The sequence below is a fragment of the Megalops cyprinoides genome, chromosome 18 (assembly GCF_013368585.1).
Source record: "Megalops cyprinoides isolate fMegCyp1 chromosome 18, fMegCyp1.pri, whole genome shotgun sequence".
NCBI classification, from domain to species: domain Eukaryota; kingdom Metazoa; phylum Chordata; class Actinopteri; order Elopiformes; family Megalopidae; genus Megalops; species Megalops cyprinoides.
In genome coordinates this window covers 18,727,703-18,748,583 of record NC_050600.1, presented here as the reverse complement: position 1 = coordinate 18,748,583, position 20,881 = coordinate 18,727,703, and the positions used below count along the sequence as shown (strand labels likewise).

General features: G+C 46.1%; 1 protein-coding gene across 1 annotated transcript in view; it reads left to right on the top strand.

The window, feature by feature from the left end:
* Nucleotides 1-19,285, top strand: part of LOC118793402 (lipopolysaccharide-responsive and beige-like anchor protein) — a 210,665-nt gene extending 191,380 nt beyond the window's left edge. The window contains exons 50-57 of the mRNA XM_036551568.1: nt 1,035-1,212; nt 2,703-2,768; nt 4,893-5,048; nt 6,713-6,880; nt 12,416-12,514; nt 12,761-12,957; nt 16,820-16,971; nt 17,306-19,285. Of these exons, the coding sequence (XP_036407461.1) occupies nt 1,035-1,212; nt 2,703-2,768; nt 4,893-5,048; nt 6,713-6,880; nt 12,416-12,514; nt 12,761-12,957; nt 16,820-16,971; nt 17,306-17,396 (1,107 nt within the window). The 3' untranslated portion in view covers nt 17,397-19,285. The remainder of the gene's footprint in view (nt 1-1,034; nt 1,213-2,702; nt 2,769-4,892; nt 5,049-6,712; nt 6,881-12,415; nt 12,515-12,760; nt 12,958-16,819; nt 16,972-17,305) is intronic.
* Nucleotides 19,286-20,881: the final 1,596 nt, after the last annotated feature.

Below are 20,881 nucleotides of genomic sequence, written 5' to 3'. Positions count from 1 at the left end.
ACACACACACACACACACACACACACACACACACACACACAGAGTTTTAGTTTCGTGCGGCTATGTGCAGTCACCATTATCGGTGTTTCCTTCCTTACTCATAAGGCTAGCCCCAGCTGTAGCATTCTTTGATCGAGAGAAAGGAGCAATAAATCCGACCTGTGTAACCATCTCACTCATGTTTCCCTTATTGACAGTTTCATTTAGTATCATTGTGAAGAGCTTCATCCTCAGTGCTTGGACGGTTACACTCTTTAAAAAAAGTTTTCCCCTCACAGGTTGCAACAGTTAAGAACTTTTGCAGATGTCTTTGGCATTTCTTTCAGTGCCATTGATACAGCTTTACATTACATTATGGCTTTGCTATAATGGTGCATGATGAATAGATTTGCCCTTTTTGATGGCCTTTGTAGTCCATGTAATTGTATTGTAGAGTTTTCCTGATTACTTGTGATTACTGTTGCCTCCGCGAGCGTTTCACAGCCTTGCTTTTTTCCTGTCGCTACAAGATCTCTCTGAGTTTCACTTCTCTCTGTGATGTGGAATTTTAATGACTTCCTCTCCCATCCAACCGCTGGGACTCAGGGTTATAATTCAGGTTACAAGTTCAGAGCGCAACAGTTACCCACCTTCCTGACAGCACAAAGAGCACATTTTATCTGCCTTAGCGTACTGCTCAAACAGCGAACATCAGCGAGGGGGCTCCTTGCTAACATAACCCTTCAAATGAATGCTTACTGAAGCTGTTCTGTTTCAGCTGTGCGCATGAGAAACTTGGTGTGAATGTGGCCCTGCTGTCCTCCTGGCCCCTCGCGGGAGGCCTCAGCTGCCTGCTGTGATGTACCTCTGCTTGGCTGCGCTTGCTGCTTCCCGCTGGCCTCCTAACCTCTCCTTTCTTCTGTGTGCCTCTTTCCTTTCCCCTTCCTGTGTCTGGGCCATCCTCTCCTCTCCTCGTCCCCCCCCTCTCCCTCTCCCTCTCCCTCTCCCCCTTGCGGGTCATCTCACGGGCCACTCAACAGCATCTCCTCCTGCAGACGCCGCTGATGTTCACCGAGCAGATGCAGCAGGACGTCATCATGGTGCTCAAGTTCCCGTCCAACTCGCCAGTGGCCCACGTGGCTGCCAACACGCAGCCCGGCCTGTCCACACCCGCCATCATCACTGTCACCGCCAACCGCCTCTTCGCAGTCAACCGGTGGCACGGCCTGGCAGGTGAGCTCTCGCCGTGGGGTGGAGGTGCATCATGGGAGATGCGGTCCTTTTGGGCATGGGGGTTTCCTAACACACCTCCATGTCCCTGTCTCAGCATAGATATTTGTAGTTTTATTGTAGTTGCAGTGGTAGTGGACAGGTTGGGTTAGAGTTAGGATTAGTTGGCAGTGCAGTGAGCCCTAAAATGTGTTATCACATCAGATGAAACATTTAGTCTGTTTAAAGGACAAGTCATTTACACCTCTGAAAAAGTACATCCAGGCAACGTGTTTGTGCAGATGCAGATGCTAGCGTTTGTGAATCAGCCTTATCCGGTATGTCAGCTTAGTACGTGTTTGCAGTAGCCAATCAAGCACTCCCCTAGGGTTGCTTTTTCTCACACCTATTAAGTACCACTGGAGAACTTAAAAAATAATGCTGTACTGATATTCAAATGTTAAATAACAATGAACAAAGAGGGAAGTGCATGAAGTGCACTTTAAAAACATGCTAGTGTTTTGAATACCTGCATGCGGCCCAGGAAAGAATAGCCCAGTTGTTGAAATGGTGGTATTTGTGTTCAGTAGATAGTGAGCTGTTCGGTATGTGGGAGGGATTCAGACAGCAGATAAAGGAGTATATCTTGCCCAGAAGGTCATCGCTTACTGATATACACAGATATACAAATGTGCTGCTAAAGATGTCTTGATTCTACAGACAAAGATCTTACTGTGCTGTGACTGAATGGTTTGAAAATTAATTTTGAGTTGGCATTAAAGAATCCTTAAAATTGTACTTTTTCTGATCATTTTTGCTGTCTTGTGTAAGATAATAACTTGGTAGCTTAACTGTGTTCTCTTGTAATGTAACAAATTTGACATCCCCCAAGAGAGTATTGTCTTTCTTGTCAACTTCAATGTATCGAGTTACAACTTATAGATTATTCTGTAGGGCAGATTTGTTTCTGTGGAACTCAGGAAACGAGGCTGTGTCTTGGTCTAAATGCAAAGTATAGCAAGACATTTTAAACTTAATCCGTGAAACCATATTGCTTTTCAGTACCTTACTGCATAACAGAGGGCCTCATGATATGTTAAAAATGGTAATGGTATTGATTTTACATTATGAGGCTCTGGATGATGGATGACATGACCTTTGGAACATTCAAAGTTTGTTTGATTATGTAACTATGACAAAAAGTGCAGAAGTTAATATGATGTAAAGGAAGTATTTAATAATAACATTACTTATGCAAAAATCATCTGTCATCAACCACAGCCTGATTTTCACAGGAAATGCCTTTTTTCTTAGTATTTCCTAAAGGCAACTCAATACTAAAGCTCCACTGGGTGTCGCGACATCTGTATTAACTCTCCCCTCCCTCTCTCCTTTCTCCCTCTCTCTCTCTCTCTCTCGCCTCCTTCCTCTCTCTCCCTCTTCCTTCCTCTTTCTCTCTCTCCCCCTCTCTGTCCCTCCGTCTCTCTGTCTCTCTCTCTCTTTCTCTCTCCCAGGTCATCAAGCCTCCTCGGTCCAGGACCAGCAGTACCAGCTGCCCGTGGAAATCGATCCTCTGATAGGTCTGTCACTCGTCTCTCTTCCCCGCGTGATTCATTCTGCGGGGCGCGGTGTGGCCCTGGGGTGGAGGGTAGTGGAGCTCCCCCTCCCGCCACCGAACGGGATCTCCTTCATAAGCCATTTGCATGCAAATTGGAACGCAATGAGCTGTGGCAGTGGTGCCGTTTCATCCGCTGCGGCTGGCGGAGGCCGGCTCCGCTCGAGCGGGGCGCGGACGCATGTCAGCAGAAATGAGTATGAATGCGGTAATAATGCGTGATTGAAAACGCACCCGCCCATTCCAGCAGGACAAATCGGGACCCCCGTGCCGCTCTGACTTGTTGATGAGCCCGAGAGGAGACAGGGGCCGGTGATGTATGGCGGCCCGCATTTTTGCGGCCGCCGTACCAGGTGAACGATCAGCCCCGCCTTCGCACAATCCCACCATTAACCAGATCCAATTCAGCCTGCCGTGCACCCTCCTGTCCAGATGAAGGGTTTTCTGCACTTAATGGCAATATTTGCCTGCACATTAAATGACGCTGCCCTTACTCGATCACTGCAGCAGCTCATTGAATTGAGTTTCCCTCTGTGTGCTGGGGAGATGAGGGTTTCTGCATCTGGAAGTTGTTTTGCGTGCCCCCTACCCTTAACTCTACCCCTAACCCTAACCCTAACCCTAACCGTAAACCCTTAACCTAAACCTAAACCTAAACCCTAAAACCTAAACACAAGGAACTCGAAAGGAAAGCTCAGCAGTTACCATTTTTGAATGCTATTTGCTGGTCCTTGAGGGAACCTCATTCTAAAGAGGTTTATTTTACTGTGGCTGTTGGTTGTGACACCTGTAGCTCCTTGTCAGTGATTACACGCGAACAGATGAGCTGTTCGGGTTCTTAAATGGCGGCACTCGTAAGATTCCCTCTGCACCAGATGGACCAGCTGCGGTAATGCCATGCAACCCACTTGTGCTGTTTCAGGAGATGATGAGGAACATATCATCCCAGTAAAGGACTAAAATAAAAGACCAAATCAGCTGACTTGGGATCTTTAGGAAAACAGAAGCATCTCATCAAGTGCTGTAACCCCCTGAGCAGCAGCGCTCAGTTATTTCCCCTTGTGGGAACACTGAAGTGGGGAAATAGCCGCGGCCGCTTTGGAGTAACGGTTTGTTTTCCTTAAGCGAAATTCGCCACATAAACGGTGCACACGCGTGTGAATGGGTGTCCCCTAGTTTTGTCAGCGGGTGAGCTATGTATTTATATTTGTTGCATTCCATCGGAGGGCTAGTTTAAACACTGTAAAGCATGCGTGCCTGGCGGGGCACTGTTGATAATGGGGTGAAATACTGTGTGAGGAAGGGCTGCTGCTTTCTGTCACGGGCTGGTCGGAGTCCACACCTGCTCCACAGAGCCACAGACACACCGTGTGAGCCACGCTCTGCTAACAGATTCAGGGCCACGCCCAGTGAGGAGCCCCTCGGCTAAAGGCATTTCTGAATAAGCCTGGCTGTAGTTACTCTGATGCTGAGTGAGTGTGTGAATACCGTGCAGATTCAGGAAAACTCATGATTAAACGCTCACAGATTTACTCATTTTGAATCAAGGACATGCATGTAAATAAAGACCTGGTAACAAAGGTTGCATTTATAGAGATTTTTGTCCTCTTTTTATAGCAGCCTCTGTGATGTTGTATTGTTGAAAGTGTTTAGGGGATTTAATTCATTGGTGAGAATGGGGCTCATCTTGCTCTCTTTCTCTCTCTCTCTATCTATCATCTATCTATCTCTCTCTTCCACTCTCCCTGTCGTCTTCTACCTCTGTAAGTCTCTCCCTGCCTCTTTCCCTCTCCCCCTCTATCTTTCCCTCTGTCCTTCACTCTTTTTCTCTCACTTCCTGTCTCTTCTTTCTCCCCTTTCTTAATCCTTTTTTTCCTCTCTCCCTCATCTCCTCGTCTCCCTCTCTTCCTCTCTCCCTGTATTTCCCTGTCTCCGTCTCCCCTCCTCTCCTTTCTCATCTCCCTCTCTCGTACTGTCCCTCTCGCTCTCTCTCCTCCTTCCTATCTGTCATTCTCTTTCCCTCTTCTTTCCTCCTTTTTTTTCCCTTTTTTCCTGTCTCTCTCCTCCCCCTCTCCATCTCTCCCTCCAGCCAGCAACGTGGGGACCCACAGGAGACAAATCACCGACCTGCTGGACCAGAGCATCCAGGTGCACTCCCAGTGCTTCGTCATCACCGCCGACAACCGCTTCATCCTGGTGTGCGGCTTCTGGGACAAGAGCTTCCGCGTGTACTCCACAGACTCAGGTAATGCCATTACCGCCGGGGGCCAGGGGGTCGCCCAGACGCCGCCGCGGCTACAGCTTCATACTCCTTTCTCATCACAAAGCCATTTGTACCATCGCCGGGCTCTCCCCGGGCCCTCAATTCAATTTCGAAAGGGCAACGTTCTGCGCCTGTAAGGGGGGGTGGGGTGGGTGGGTTACATTGGAGGAGCCGTTCTGTTGTCGGTTTGCACGGAGGTTTTTGAGCCGACCGCGTGCTTGGCGGAAGATGTTTCACAGGGAGAGTAAAGAGCTTTCCCGCGGGCACCAGTGCCGTCATCCTCGCCCATGCTGTGCAGCAGGGTCATCCTATATTGTAAGGGTTTAATTGGAGTAATTCCCTGCCCCCCTGTGGCGTGATGTTCCTCCAGATTGAATTACCGTGCTCGGAGAATGCTCAAAGTCACTCTCCGCAGACTGTACTGTGAAGCAAGTGCACTCTGTAAATGCATCCACTACAGTTGTATTTCTTTCCAAGCCGAGGTGGATTCCATCTAAGGTCGTTGTGCTGGATCAGTAATGTTTACTTGTGTACCTGTGTTCTGTGTGTGTCAATTTAAATGTGTTTTTTTTCTATCCGTTTCATTTCGTAATAACGGCTTTGCTCTTTTGCTGCTGATGCAGTGGGAATGCATTACACAACATTTTCCGTGATGCATGAGCTCGTGCTAATGCTAATGCTCACATTGATGTCAGCAGCTGTAGGCCAGTTGGCCAGAGCAGCATCCTCTGTCTGGCTGTGGAGGTCAGAGTTCATGTTGTTGGAATCAGAATTAGGGACCCTGTTTTAGCGCAGCCCGGAAGATGATAACATTACGCTGCCATGCGCACTGCAAGTCTGAAGGATGTCAGTGAAGAGAACATTTTAGTTTCTTTGTAAAGCCTGTGAATTTCAGTCCTTGGTTAATTTTTGGACGCATCTTGTTGGTGTGTTAACAGGCAGCAGGTTTCCACGTTGTAATAAAAAAGTACATGCCCTGTTCTAAATACAGAGGGAATAATCCACATAAACCTGCTTCTGGCCACGCCCTGAATCTCTCTGGCCTAACAGCTGTGTATCGCAATAGATTTAAAGTGTTACAGCTTTCTGTGAAGAGGAAGAGTTGGCTGATAGATTTGTGTGGAGATTTTATATTTTTCACTGAAAAAGCTTATTAAATGTTTTATATGGCTGTTAAATGAAGTTGCCAAGTTGTAAGTGTAGTTTTTTGCTGTTTTATAGCGTACACTTTCAGCGTACATTTGCAGTAATTATGCAGTTTTGCCGTCTAGGTTTGCATCTGTTGGAAAAGAGTTGTGATTAATAATGCAGTCTGAAAATCTTGGAAGCTTTTGGCAGAAACTTTCTCAGTATTGCACGTTAATTCTGGTTTCTGTTTTGTGTGCTATTTATTGCTTGAGCAGTTTTAATTCAGTGATTTTTTTATTTACTCATAAGCTTGGTAATTGCAGTGTTTCTTATGAGCTGGTTTCAGGAAAGCAGGACTCCTCAAAAGAATAAGTGAACTAAGAGCTATGCGTGAGGAACTGCTTTGAACCTGATTTCCAAACAGTGTAAGATATAGATGGTCTGTCCCCCGTTGATGTTGCAGCGTTTTCTCTCTGATGATTGGCCCTGAGTGTCCCTCTCTCCCTCGCCCGTCCCAGGGAAACTGACCCAGATCGTGTTCGGGCACCGTGACGTGGTGACGTGCGTGGCGCGGTCCGAGTCCTACATCGGGGGAGACTGCTATGTCCTCTCCGGCTCCCGGGACGCCACCCTGCTGCTGTGGTACTGGAACGGCAAGACCTGCAGCATCGGGGAGAGCCCAGGCAGTAAGTAACCCAGAACGCTGGCACCCACTCGTACATCTACTGTACATACGTACTGTACACGCACACCCCCACAAACACAAGCATACATACTGTAAACACACACACCCCTACATACACATACATACATACTGTACACACGCACGCCCACAAACACATGCATACATACTGTAAACACACACACCCCCACACACACATGCATACCTACTGTTCATACACACACACACACACACACACACACATATACATACATGTACATGCTGTACCTATGCATTCCCTCACACACATGCATACCTACTGTTCACACACACACACACACACACACACACACACACACACACACACACACACACACACACACACACACACTCACACAGGCACACGCAAACACAGGGCACTGCACTCAGTGATTTACTGCCCATTCACCAAAGTAACAACTTGATTCATTCCACCAAACTGGGCCTCTTGCAAACAGATTGGATTTCAGGGGTGGGGGCATTTCACAATAAATTGGTTTAGCCAGCCCCCAATCCCCCCCCCAATCTCGCTAGTGAAAGTGGCCACCGAGAGACAGCGAAAGCGGCCGAGGTTCTGAGGCACATCAAAGTTCAGCGCCCCCGCGATGGTAATTCATCCGAGCGGCTGAGCGGCGGGGCCGGGAGGTCAATAAAAGTGAGGGATAGCTGGGCCCACCCTTGCTCACCGTAACATATGGCCGCAGGCCTGATCAAAGGGATGCGCACACTTAATGCCTCCGTCTGCCTCTTCCCCGCTAATTTGGCAGGCTTAGATTCACTGCGTGGCGCTAAGTGCACATTTGCAAATTTACCAGAATTTATGACAAACTGCCGTTTTATTAACGACGAACACCGGTTCCTCGTTGGGTGTTGATGCCTTTGAATGCGTTGCCAAATGGTGTCAGCTGTGGGGGGGGGGAAAAAAGAATGAATGGATGTGTTTGCTCTGTAATTTGGCATGTTTGTTTTGAAACTAGTCTGTGTATACATTAATAAACAAGTGGTTAGAGCTCTGTTTTCGAATAGGGAGACTGCAGATTTCCGCCATGTGAGAAGCAGCCCATGTTCTTACTAGAGAGCGGCACTGCCGGCACTTTAATGCCAAAGTTTGTTGGACCAGCTGCTTGGAGCAGTAGAGAAAGTGTTTCATTTATTTATTCTTAGTTTGTCCTCTAAACTATAAATTGGAACTGGCTTGCATTTTGATGATGTCATGCGATTGTGAATTACTTGATTTGGTTTATTATGATTACCACCATATACGCATTATTCTGTTCTTAATAAGTGTAATCTTTTTAAGGATCTGTAAAAGTTCTAGATTCTGCGGTTTCGCCACAACAGAGATGTGTGTGTGTATGGGATTTCAGTAATTAGTTTCAATATTGAAACTCTTTCCTTTTGCCTTCGTAGGAAAGAAAAAAACAATGATTAAAAATTTTATTTGAAAATAACCCAAATTGTAAGATTGAACAGTCAAGTGATGGTTGCTGTTTGTGGCCTTCTAGGTTAATTGAGTTAATTTATATATCATAAATATTTTATGAATTCTAAATAAGAGTAAAAACATTGTAAAAAAAACTAGAAATAATAGTGACGATATTAATAATTCCAAATGCAAATAATGTTTAGAATAACCATTTTCTCCATCATTTTATTAAAAACTATAAGAATAATTGAAAGAAAGGATGACCAGATTAAATAATCTGTATGTGTGTGTTCATACATGCCAGGATAATGTTATATTGTAGTTCTATTCCAGAACTGGAGCCATATAAATAAATATTGTTTTGACGGAGATGATGTAATTGTACTGCTTCAGTTGCTCTTTAGAGTCTAATTGTAGCTCTGCATTAAATTTCCTTTGTTGTTTCAGGATGTAGTTTATGTCTTGATTTGAGCTGGCACGGCCTTGCAGTCACTCTAACATGCCATTAAAGTGTCTTTCTCTTTCTCCCGTTTGGAGAGAGCTAGTAGTTCACCTCAGTCACCCTGTTGGCAAAACAGGCAGACCAAACGGACGCTGTTAATGGGTGTTCACTGATAAAGAGAGAGAGTTTCAGTGGAAGAAGTCGGGGACGTACACAGGCTGTGAGGCTGTAGGCGTGCCTGTGTCCTCACGTTCAGCTCCCAGATGGGCGAACTGATGGAGCGGGAAAGAAAAGAAAAGAAGCGGGGCCTGTGGCTGGATTCTAATCACGTTAGCTCAGCCAATCAGCGCAGCAGCGCACCGCTTTGCCGCCATAAACCGCAAGGGTCTGTTAGCTGTAGGGCTCCCAGTCGCGGCCCTGTTTTCCTTTCTTCCTCTTCCAAGCACAATACTTTCAAGCGGGCCCTCTCCCCCACTGATTTAATGCGCTGCTAACGGCCCATGCGCTCCTGGGCTCCCAGGCAGATCACTCCCCAAACAGGAACGGGTCCTGATGGGGCTGCCGCTGGTGCTCGATGTGCCCACGCTGAAGACCCTCCCTGTCCCCCCTCTGCCGTGCCTAGACTGCTCTCTGGCAGTCTGCCCCTCCTTAGTGGCCCTTTGGACCCAGCGTTGCTGCTGCTGTAGGTCCGCTGTGAAAGAGCACATGCTGATACATTCCATAGACTACACTGCCATCTAGTGGCAAATATGAAGACAGAAAAAATACAGAGTGGCTCAGGAATATATTTCTCTGTGTTATGCTGTGAATATTGAACAGCAACATATATTTGCAAGTGCTAGAATAACGTTCTTTTTGAACATACTACAAAATGCACATCTGAATAAACGCCTAAAAAACTGAGACTTAGCAGTGATGTAAATTAAATAAATTAATTAAAATAAAATGAACGTAAACAAAAAAAGCATGATTATTCAAGTGTGATTCTTGCAAAACAGCTCTGCCACCAAGCAACACATCTCACTGTTTCAGAAAGTAATTCCAGCAATGAAGTCGGTGAGCGCTTCACTTGAATGCACCATGCAAAAATCTGCTTTAATATGGAAAATATTCTCTATTTAAACTTAATGCCTACTAACAGCACTGCCATAAACCTCCTGTCTTGACCACCCTGCATTTGGCATTTGTCTTCTTGCAGTATCATTTGATTTATTGGCTTGTGCCCTTTCTAAAATAGTAGCTACAGATAATAGCATAGACAAAACTGTGGGAAATTTGACTTTCAGTGGTAAAAAAGAGGTAACCTTATTTCATCCACAGCACCAGAATTTATTTTCTTTCAAATTAAACCATTCGTTTAAAGGCCTTGACTTTATAGAGCTCTTCTCTGTCTGCTTTTTTTTCCCCTCGCATAGCTCTTGAACAGTAGCTATTCATCATATCGCTGTTCCACCTGGCCAGCAGTCAGATTGTGCTGTTAGAAGTGAAATAAGATGGTGAAGGAGGGTCCACAAGGGAAACGGAGAATAAATGTGATTAAGTAAAGATAATGCCTCCTTCATTTTTTGTTAATTCATCATCGCAGTTAATGCCTGTTGATAGCCGCAGTTGGAATATTCCCTTTTTCTCAGAAGTGAAATACATTAAAAGTCCCTATCTAGACCTCTGTGACTGTGCCGTTAATTCACACGCTTGTTCTTGGATAAACTGTGTGTTTCCGCCGTTGTGAGGCCCTAGAATAGATGGACCGCTTGACCAAAGTTGTGCATTAATGACTGCTGAGTGCCTTCGCAGATGAGGACTAGTTTAGCAGGTGGGCCGCCCGAAAACCCTCTAGGTAAACGATACCCTCCTCACCATGAATATATATATGTATTCAATTGCAGTCAGATGTTAGCGTAATGCAAACCAAATGGCGCGAAAGGCAAAAGGTTAAGCAACACACAGATACATCAGTTTGACTGATCTCTCGCTACAGGAGCCCGACGTGGCGCTCTAATCCCGGGAACTGTAAAACACGCGTCAGCGTAGCGATGTTAAGCAGGTTTAGCGGGTTTCGCTGTTATCCTAATGAAATCTATACATTCAAATGAGTTATTCTGCGCCGAGCAGCGGCTGCCCATATGTTTCGGGTCACCGTGCGAGTCCCCGTAAGGGCCTCGGCTAGCACGTTCCTCTGTGAAATAAGACTGCTGTTTACACTGGCATCCTGCTGTGTTTTCGCTGGGCTGAATGCACAGGGGCTGTAGTTTCGCTCTTGTGTTTTCCTTCCAGGTTTTTTGGTAGTCGGTGAGTTAGTTCGTGTGTTTGGCTCCGCTCGGTTTGTTTCTTGGATATATAATGCTGTCTCTCTCTTCCTCCATATTAGTGAAGACAGTGCTGGTATATCTGAAGCACTGCGATTGGTATTAGTCCTGACAATTCGCCTGAAAGTTTGAAAGTTTTTTTTTTTTTTCCTCCAAGCCCTTTTGATAGAATTCTCATGAATATATGCGTAGTACTCTCTCTCTCCCTCTCTCCCTCCCTCCTTCTTTTCTTCCCCACTCTCTCTCACCCTCCTTCAATTTCTGTTTCTCTCTCGCCCTCCCTCTCTCTTGCCCCCTCTTTCTTCTCCTCCACTTTCTCTCCCTTGCCCTCCTCTCGTTTTCTCCCCCTTTCTCATTCTCTCCCTCTCCCTCTCCCCCTCCTTCTCCCCCCTCTCTCCCTCTGTCCTTATTTGCTGGCTAAACTTAAACCTGCGGCACATTGCCAGGCCCTGTGCAGCACAAAAGTAGCCTGATAATGAACTCCTAATGAACTCACTACTGGGTCTGAGAAAGCTGTTTAAGCCCAGCCTTTTCCTCAGATCAAAGCTGCAGAACTTCTGGGGGACTCCCTGTAAAACAAGACCATTATCAGTGCCTGGACTCCCACCACCCTGTAAATGTGGATGGAGTGTCTGGCCTTTACAAGCCCAAAGTTACCTTCAGGGAAAACAGCTCCCAGCCTTGGAGTGGTTTTTCAATCAGTCAGCCTGAAGGCCGCAAGTAATGGATTTGTAATTTTTCTCTGGGTACTTTTGCTTTATGTTTATTTTCTGCCTGTTCAGTATGAAAACAGCTGAATCATAAATATCCTACGAAGATGATTTATGTTTAAGTGGATTCATGTTTAAGGCCAGGCTGTCGCTTTGAATTATGTCAAAGAGCTGTCAAAATAATTACATGATCATTATGCCACTATTTGTATAACATAATTATATAGAATTGAATTTGAAAGAATTGTTTAGCCTTTAAATTCGGTACCAATTAATGTTCTGTAGCGGCACTGCGCTTACATATGTTTGTGCTCAGAGTGATTTTGTTTGTTTGGACTGCAGACGTCAGCCTTGAGTTTGATTGGGAAAGATGAAGCAGATATCATAAAATGGTTAGTTAGAAAAAACAAGCCAGCCAAACAGCCAGCGTTGCCCTGTTTTTCATCCTGGTTTGTATCTCCCGAGACATTTTGTTTGTTCAGTGTTTATCTGACGCCCCCTTGTGGTTGAGTTTGAATTTGGTTCAAGGATATCCACCCAGGTTGCGCCTGTCTTATGTTGGTCTGTCATATTCAAATGATAACTTGTAAATAGCCGGTGCAGACTTGTCACGCAGTGTGAATGGTGTCTCCAGCAGAGTTTGTGACTCCCAGAGCCATCCTGACGGGCCATGACTGCGAGATCACCTGTGCCACAGTGTGTGCTGAGCTGGGCCTCGTCATCAGCGGCTCCAAGGGTGAGTGTCCGGGAAGGGGCGGGGTCAGAGTGGAGTCGGGCTGGAGTTAGCGTGACTGGGGTCAGAGGTGGTGGTGACATAAAGGACCTAAAGCGTATGGCTTTTGGTAGATGTGAGACCCAGATGAGTATTTGATCACCAGCGCATCCTAGTATGAATTAGAAGCAGCACACACAGCGTATCCCCAGCACTGAGGCTGGGGAGCGGCTCTGTGGCCGGTATTAGCGCTTCCTTTCCCGTCCGCAGAGGGGCCCTGCCTGATCCATTCCATGAATGGGGACCTGTTGCGGACCCTCGAGGGCCCGGGGGGCTGCCTGCGGCCCAGACTCATCCAGTCGTCCACCGAGGGCCACTGCATGGTCTACTACCACCAGGGCCAGTTCTGCATCTTCAGTGTCAACGGCAAGCTGCTGCGCCACATGGAGGTGGACGAGAGCATCAAGGTGAGGCGTCAAAAAACCCAGGCTCTCGCTCTGACCATCACAGGGTGCACGTACGGTGATACTCCTCGAGTGAATAAAATAATTACTAAGTAATTGTCACTTTTTGTGTGAACCGCTGTTGGATTTTGAGTTTTCATCCTGTTACTTTCCTTGTGCTTCTAAATGAAGATGAACTCACCTCTTTTTGCCATGTAGCCTGCGTTGGCGATGAGCGGAGTGGTCTAAACGTCGTCTCACTTTCACTCTGCACATTATATATGCAGCAGATTTAGCCTGCGGGAAATTGTATTATTTTAATCCTCGTTTTCCTCTTTGCCAGGCACCAGATTCAGATGTGTGCAGGACAGATTTGGATGTGCATGTATTTTCCCAGCTCTGAATACAGAAGGAGTTCCCTCCACACGAGGGTGTTATTTTTATATACACATCTGTGGTGGAGTTATATTACGGGTGGAGGTTTTCCTGTATGTGTAATCTAAATTGATACATTCCTGGTTGCGTCCCTGGTGTGTGAGCGCTGGGCCGGTGTGCGAACGCGGGCGGGTTTATTGATGGCCTCTCCGTGACGAGCTGACAGAAGTGGAAGAGGCCCTGCGCTTTCTCAGGCTCCGGCAGCCTGAGGCCACAGACACGGCTCGGCTCTGCCCAGCCTGGAACCGCCCGCACCTCTCCCTCCCTCCTCCTCTTCCCTCCTTTTTTTTTTTCCTCCTCCATCATGGGGGCTGGGAGTTGCGTGATTAAAGGCTGGCGCGTCCGCCTGCCCAGAGGCGCTCGGGTTCTGAGGGGCGGGGGGGGCTTTTTAGGTCAGGGCAGAGCTCTTCGGGGTCCGTGGCCCAGCACTTTGATTTCTCTCTCGGGTGTCGGGCCGATGGCGGAGAGCCGCGCGGGGTCGGCGCGGGGCTCCCATTTACCATCATCAACCCGGAGAGCGCGCTTTCCTGACAGGCTGGGAACTGCACTGGGAAACCGCTGTAGGACTTCCGGGCCGGCCTGGGAAAAGGCCAGGCCTCAGTCAGGGGCTCACACCTGCTTTTTATTTATTTTGGAGAAGCCCCGCTGGAGGAGAGGCCTTCTGCGCCCTATACCCCAAGCGCTGCTTGGGGACACGGTGTAGCAAAAGCCAGGGTGCCATTGGGCTGCGCTGTTGGTGACAGTGGATGTTGCCCTCAGTTATAATAAGTTATTACATTGTGGTGACCGTAACAGCGGCTTCTTACAAGTGGACAGCGCCAGGTTTGAATGAACATTTACCTTTTCAAGTGGTATTGAGAGCATGTGGGAGTTGTGCTTAAGTGGGGCTTCTCTTGACATTCTGGACCGCATAGTGCTTGTAGGTTGTGTCTGAGGTATTGACAGTTCAGAACATTGGCGGTAGCAGCCTTCAGCAAGGCCAAAATACACACAGTGTAGTCCAGTAAATGTTCATTTTGCCTCTGTTATATTAATGTTACGATGCTTACAGTTCAGCAGGGTGAAAATACAGAGGTGTGCTGGTCCAACTCCATTCAAACTACCCACTAAAAAATGCACACATGCAAACTCAGATGTACATGTCTAGTACATCTTCATTTGAATCAGTACAGAACCATACTCCCCTATGGAGCAGCAATATGTAGCACCTGACTAGCTGGCGTGCGTGTGTGTGCGCGTGTGTGTGTGTGCGTACACATGCGTACATGTATAAGTACATGTATGCCACACTCATCTGTGTGTGTCCATGTATACTGTATGCGAATGCATGTGTGTGTGTCTGTGTGCAGACCTGCTTGTGTGTATGCGCACGGATGTGCCCACATTTCTGTGTGCGTGTGTGTGTATGTGTGTGCACGTGTGTTTAATAGATCATATAAACAGCTCCATAAATTAAGCCTTCACCTTTGCCAGACATAACAAGGGAAAAAGGGGTGGAAATCAGAGTGTGTGTGGCTGTTTCCCGCTGGTGTGAAGCGTTGCTCAGCATCAGAACCGTTTCTCTGAAACCCGAGCCCACGCCGCCATGCTGCTGTTACCAGAGCCGCCGTAGGTCTTGTTAGGCGGCTGCGGTTCTGAGTGCAGATTTACGAGTTGGACTGGACCCTGCCGCCGGGGACCTGACACCCTGCTAGCAGCTAGACGCGCTGTCCCGCTGATAACAGGGCCGGCTAAAGTGGCCTCACACAGCACTGCGGTATGGAGAAAGAGGGGAGGGAAGAGAGAGGTGCCGTGAAACTGTAACTTAAAAGGCCCTTCATTTGAAACTAGAAATAAACTACAGGACTCTTTACAGATCCATTATTTATAAAGGAAGAATCTGACCACAAGCCCAAAAGTAAAACCTAAAGCAGAACTTTTTTTAGAACACGTAAGTTCAAAACGTCACAAAAAAAACAAACATAGCCCTTCCTAATTTAGACATACCATCACCAACCCCTCCTCAGTCACTTGTTCAGGGGCACCTCCTATTGGCCATCTTTTTTATAAACATCACAGTGTTATTGGTCAGCATATTGAAATGCAAGGTGTAGTCTGGCTGCAGTTAGCTTTTTTTTTAGGGGGACGGGGAAGGGATGATGGGAAAGAGGGGGAGGTGGGGAAGGATAGTGAGGGGGGGGGTGTCTAGCAATTAACACCAACCACAGCACAGGAGTCTGTTTGCTGTTGAGTAATAGAAGCGTCACATTTAAATCTGCAGTCACATTAACCCTTAATGCTGTTGCAGTGTAATACATTTGAACATATTTTGGAACAGACTGCTGTATTTGAAACAAAAATGCAAGTTCACAACAGATGATTTTTTTGTTGCTTCATAGTTATAAGCCAAGTTTCTGTTTAAACAAATAGTTGAGTTCCAGGTGCCAGCAGACCACTGCTCCCCTGAGCTATATGTAAACTTTATCTGCAATATTATAAACTCTACAGTCTAATCGTCCCTTTAGTATCATGTCAAACCTGGCCCCACTGTGCAGTTACAGGAAAATGAGATGGTAGCAAGAGTAATGCTGTGAGTAGCTTCCTCCAGACCTTCTCACTCGTCAGTGCTATGAGCAATGTCTGTTAACCTCCACGCTGTATAAAATAAAGGGCTCGTTTCCTAGGGAGTGTTCAGAACGTAGATGTACTTTGTACATAATTACAGTTAGCATTATGCAATAATCTTTACTGTCCTCATTGTGACCTCATGAGAAAATGGCATGCAATTTAAATGCCCATTAGCGCAGTGTCGTCACTATCAGTCACTTACTGAAAGTGTGTTCCTCACGGTTACTGTGAGAGGACTCTGCTGTAGTGAATCCTGAGAATGAAAGCCACCATGCTGTACTCACTGTGAGCAGTTGCTGCCCCATTCTGTGGTCTGATTAATGGCCTGTTTTAGCATCAGGATCCATTTTGTGAATGGGCACTCTGGCTATTGAATTTTAATAAAACACAAAAGTCAGTGCTCCAGAACAAAATGTGTTACCATTAAATTTTAGTGATCTTTTTCATCATCTTCAGTTACTCACTGCACATGCATTTCTTTCAGTCATTACATGTCTTTTTAATTGGCTTTCGTCTGTGTTGAAGTGTCTCGGCTGCTTATTTGAAGTGTTGGTACTGACCCGTCTTTGCTGCAGTGCCACTTGCTGACGTGTCAGCGCTCGAAGTGCCTCCCAGAAGTGTCAGCTGAAGTTGTGTGTACGCAGGTTTTACTGAATGTGCAGATGTTGAAGAGTCAGTGTTGAATGCGAGGGTGCTGAATTTGCCAGTGTTGATGTGTAGTTCAGATGCGGAATGTGGAGACGTTGAAGAGTCTGTTGAATGCGAGGGTGTTGAATTTGTCGGTTTCGACATGTACTTCAGGCAGCGGTCAGTGTTGACAGGTCAGTGTTGATGGTTCCCACAGGCCATGCTGTTGAGCCGGGACGGACAGTACCTGCTAACGGGGGGCGATGGAGGGGTGCTGACTGTGTGGCAGGTCCATGACCTCAGACAGCTGTTCACCTACCCTGGCTGTGACGCAGGGATCCGCTCCATGGCTATGTCACATGACCAAAGGTAAGACCTCCCCCACACATACACACACGCACACAGAGGAAAAGAGCCATGTGTCCCAGATGCTATGGTCTAGATTCAAGAATGACTGGACTGCATAGATTTTGATAAAAATAATATTCTTGTTTCCCGGTTAAACAGCTTTGGTGGGAAAGTCCCCAGCCCAAAATGTAATGGCTGTCCGAAAGGAGATGTTTTTCCCATCTGAGTAGAAAATAGCACACCTCTGGAAAATATGAAAATAGCAAATGGGTCACAAACTGTTTGTGCCATGTCAATATTCAGAGGGTTTATCCACGCTAGAGCTAGCACTGACTCACCTCCATCTGTTCCTCAGGTGCATAATCACAGGCATGGCCTCTGGAAGCATAGTGCTGTTCTACAATGACTTCAACAGATGGCACCATGAATACCAGACCCGCTACTGAGGCCACGCCCAGAAGGAAGGAAGGAAGGAAGGAAAGGGGTCGCCGTGGGAACGGAGGCGGAGCCCCATCTGCAATCCTGCCATTTTGTCATTAGAGGCACTACTATGTTATACATACTGAAGTCTGAATGTAACTTATATAATATGAAAAAGAAGCAAACCTATTTTTAAATGCTCATTGCTATATTTTGTAGATCTTACTGAATTTCGTATGATGTTCAATGTCGGGGCTGGGTTATATAGCTGCGGGGGGTCCAAGAGGACAAACGGTCTATTTTTAGCTGCAAAAGTCTATTTTCAGCTCTGCGCTGCAATGAAAATGAGGGTTCGAGTGGTCAGATAGCTAATTATATTTGCATTGATTGTCTTAAAAAAAAAAAAAGCTTATATTTGTGTACTTCAGGGGGAGTGGTTTTATTATGTCTGATCACGGAAATGAAGGCTTCGCGTTTGTGTTTGATCATTGGATTTTTTTTCGTGGGTTCTCTGCTACCTTACGTACTACTGAAGACACCTGAGGAGGAGCTGCACGCAGCCTGTCAGGTGATATACACTGTATGGCTGCTCTCTTGTCAAAAGAGTGCAAAAGAGCACCTCCAAAAAATATGGCTGACAAGGGATTTATTCTGTTTTGCATATCTATTTTGCTTCAACCTCAGTTTTCCCTTTTGTATTTTTTATATATATATTTATCTTGCATTTCTATTCTTGATATGTTCCTCAGAAGGTAATCGATGTTTCTGAAGAGGTGATTTGGAAACGCTTGTCTGTTGGAGGGGCAGTCCGATATTACTAGCACATGAGTGAGAAGCTACTGATTCTGATTATGGTGCAGTATATATTTATATATACAGATATATATGGACCTGTGGTAAAAGGTATACACCAGTAACCATAATGCAAACAAATCCATGAAAGAGGATTTTGTTATGGCCTGAAAGAGAGTGGTGTTCTCTGTATGAGCCTTGTGTGAGTTCTCGTTGTTATCTCCCTCATTTCAGCCGGCCCTTTCATCTCTGCATTCAGTGATGTCTTGTGAATCTAGCGTGTGAGCTGTAGCAGCAGGCTAGGGCATCGCTAGTTTGGCTCAGTCTGAGTAGAAGGATCTTTCAGCAGCTTCAACAATCAACGAGATGTCTGAGTTAGGCCTTAATGTTCTCTCTGTGGCGCTTAGAAAGGGGGAAGAGAGAGGTGTCGCGAAATCTGTGCTTACTGAATCAATGTCTCTGTATCCCATTCTGACTGGATGCTTAATTGTTACATATCAGAGTAAGCGATGGCCGGGTGAGGCTTCACGCACAGTGCCGTTATAATGTGAAATCAGCCGATCAGAGCACTTTGCTGGGGAAGCGCAGAGCGTCCTGATTGGTTTGTGAAGCCCCGCCTTCTCATCGTAGGCTGATGAAAACAATCCAGCCGGTTTCTGTTAATGGCGGGGTGTGTGGACAGGACTGCAGTGACCCCCGAGGTGCAATCCGCGGGCAGAGGGGCAATGTGGCACCCCTGAGCTCCCACTGAACGGTCGCCTCTTCCGGAGGTGGAGCCCACAGCAGTGTTTCAGAAAGCAAGGAAATGCACAAACGCTCGTCCGGTTCCCAGCTGTGTTTAAACGAATATTGTTTAAATCGCTAACCTTATGTTAGAGGGTTTAACTCAACTCTGCGTTGAGTGATGGTTATGCAGACTACCAAACTCATCCGGTGCAGTTTCAGTTCTCTCCAGCACCTTTGCAACTTCCGACCGACCGTATCTATGTACCGACCCGTTTGGGTAGAGCACAGTACACAGTGGCTACAGTAAAGACCCCTGTGTCACGCTGCACTGTTGAACGTCCCTCAAAATTACTGTATTTTTATCTACCATCCGATATTTTGGTAACTGATTTTGGAATGAGGCATAACGATTTTTTTGTGTGACGATTTCAAACAATAAAAAAATGCAATAGTAATTTATAACTGTGAAGAGCAGGTTATTGTGTATTAATAAGCTATGTGACCACAATATGTAACTGTAATATGTGTGCGGTTTGCATTGTCTCCACCTTGAAGTCACCACTTGAAGCTTTGTCATTCACTCAACTCTTTCTTTACTGGAAGCTGAAATTCACACAGAAGCTGTGCAAAGAAAAAAGTAACACTGTTCAAAATGTTGTTGGAAATATGAGGCCAAACAGCATTGCTATCAGATTGAATCCAGGCCTAAACCCGCCCAACGTGAGAAATCCAGCCAAAGCCTGCAGGCTTGCATTGGCTGGGTGATGCAGAAAACAAGATGGCTCTCATGACATCACAATGCTAAATGCTGCTGCACTGCCACAGTGACACACAGTTCTACACAGTAAACACAGCGAGAAATGGAAGTCTGTCATGGACAGGATTTTATTGCATTGATTTCAGTTCCTATACAAAATAAAACATTACATTTAAACTAACAGGAGACACAGTACATTTTGCCCAAAACACATACAAAACTCAATGTGATTTAAGTCACGGCAGAAACTGATGTTGTTTTTCCAAAAAAAATGAACCTTTGCTAGCATGTTGAAAATGCCCACTCATTCTCTACTGTTAACTTATTGACCACTAGGGTGAAATGGCACTGAAGGATGGCTATCTGAGTTTGGCTATTATGAGTGATGCCTACAAACTAAAATTCAGTAGTAGTGGTTCTGGGTAGTGGATTCCAAATGCAACATTTAGCTAATGCCCATCCAAGACAGCTGACTGACTGAGTTATCATGGAACCAAGAAGCCTGCATGATTTAACACATTTTCAACTTTCACAAACACCCCTCATGCTCAGAGTGGTTCATCCAAACAGGTGCTCTGACCTCTCCAAATGCAAGCAAACTGGAAATTCTTGGAGGCCCACAATCTAAACCAAGGAAATTAGGAATACCAACAACAACTCGGTGTGACGTATTGAGGAGGGCTTCTGCTGAATCACGCCCATCCCCATGAGATATGTCTTTGAAAAATAAAGAACTCAACAGCCACACGTTGTGGCCAGTATTCCTAATGGTCTTAAGCATTTTCAATGGAAAACAGATACAGCGAAAATGAGAAGTTTTCCAGCACGAATGCACTGCTGCAGTTCCTGATCTGAAGTTCGTGGCAGAAGGGTGTTTCCATGTTTACAGTAGTTGTGCGAAGGCAGAGGCTGCTGCTGATTTGACTGTCAGTAAGTCCCATGCCCTTAAAACCAATAACACGCTCAACTTCTCATACCTCCTGTAGACAATTTTTAATTTTTTGCCTTGGAGTTGAGCAAATACGGCAAAGATATGGTCAAATCTCCATCATGAACATGCTCACTAGTAAAATTAACTCCATTTTTCAAGTCAATCCCTCTGTCCCTAAACTATGTAGACCTACAGAATTGTATCCGAAATTACAGAGTATAACAGAAATACACATTTATTCAGGATCAAGGTGTGTGTGCGTCTGTGTCCGTGTGTCTGTGTCTGTGTCTATGTGTGTATGTTCC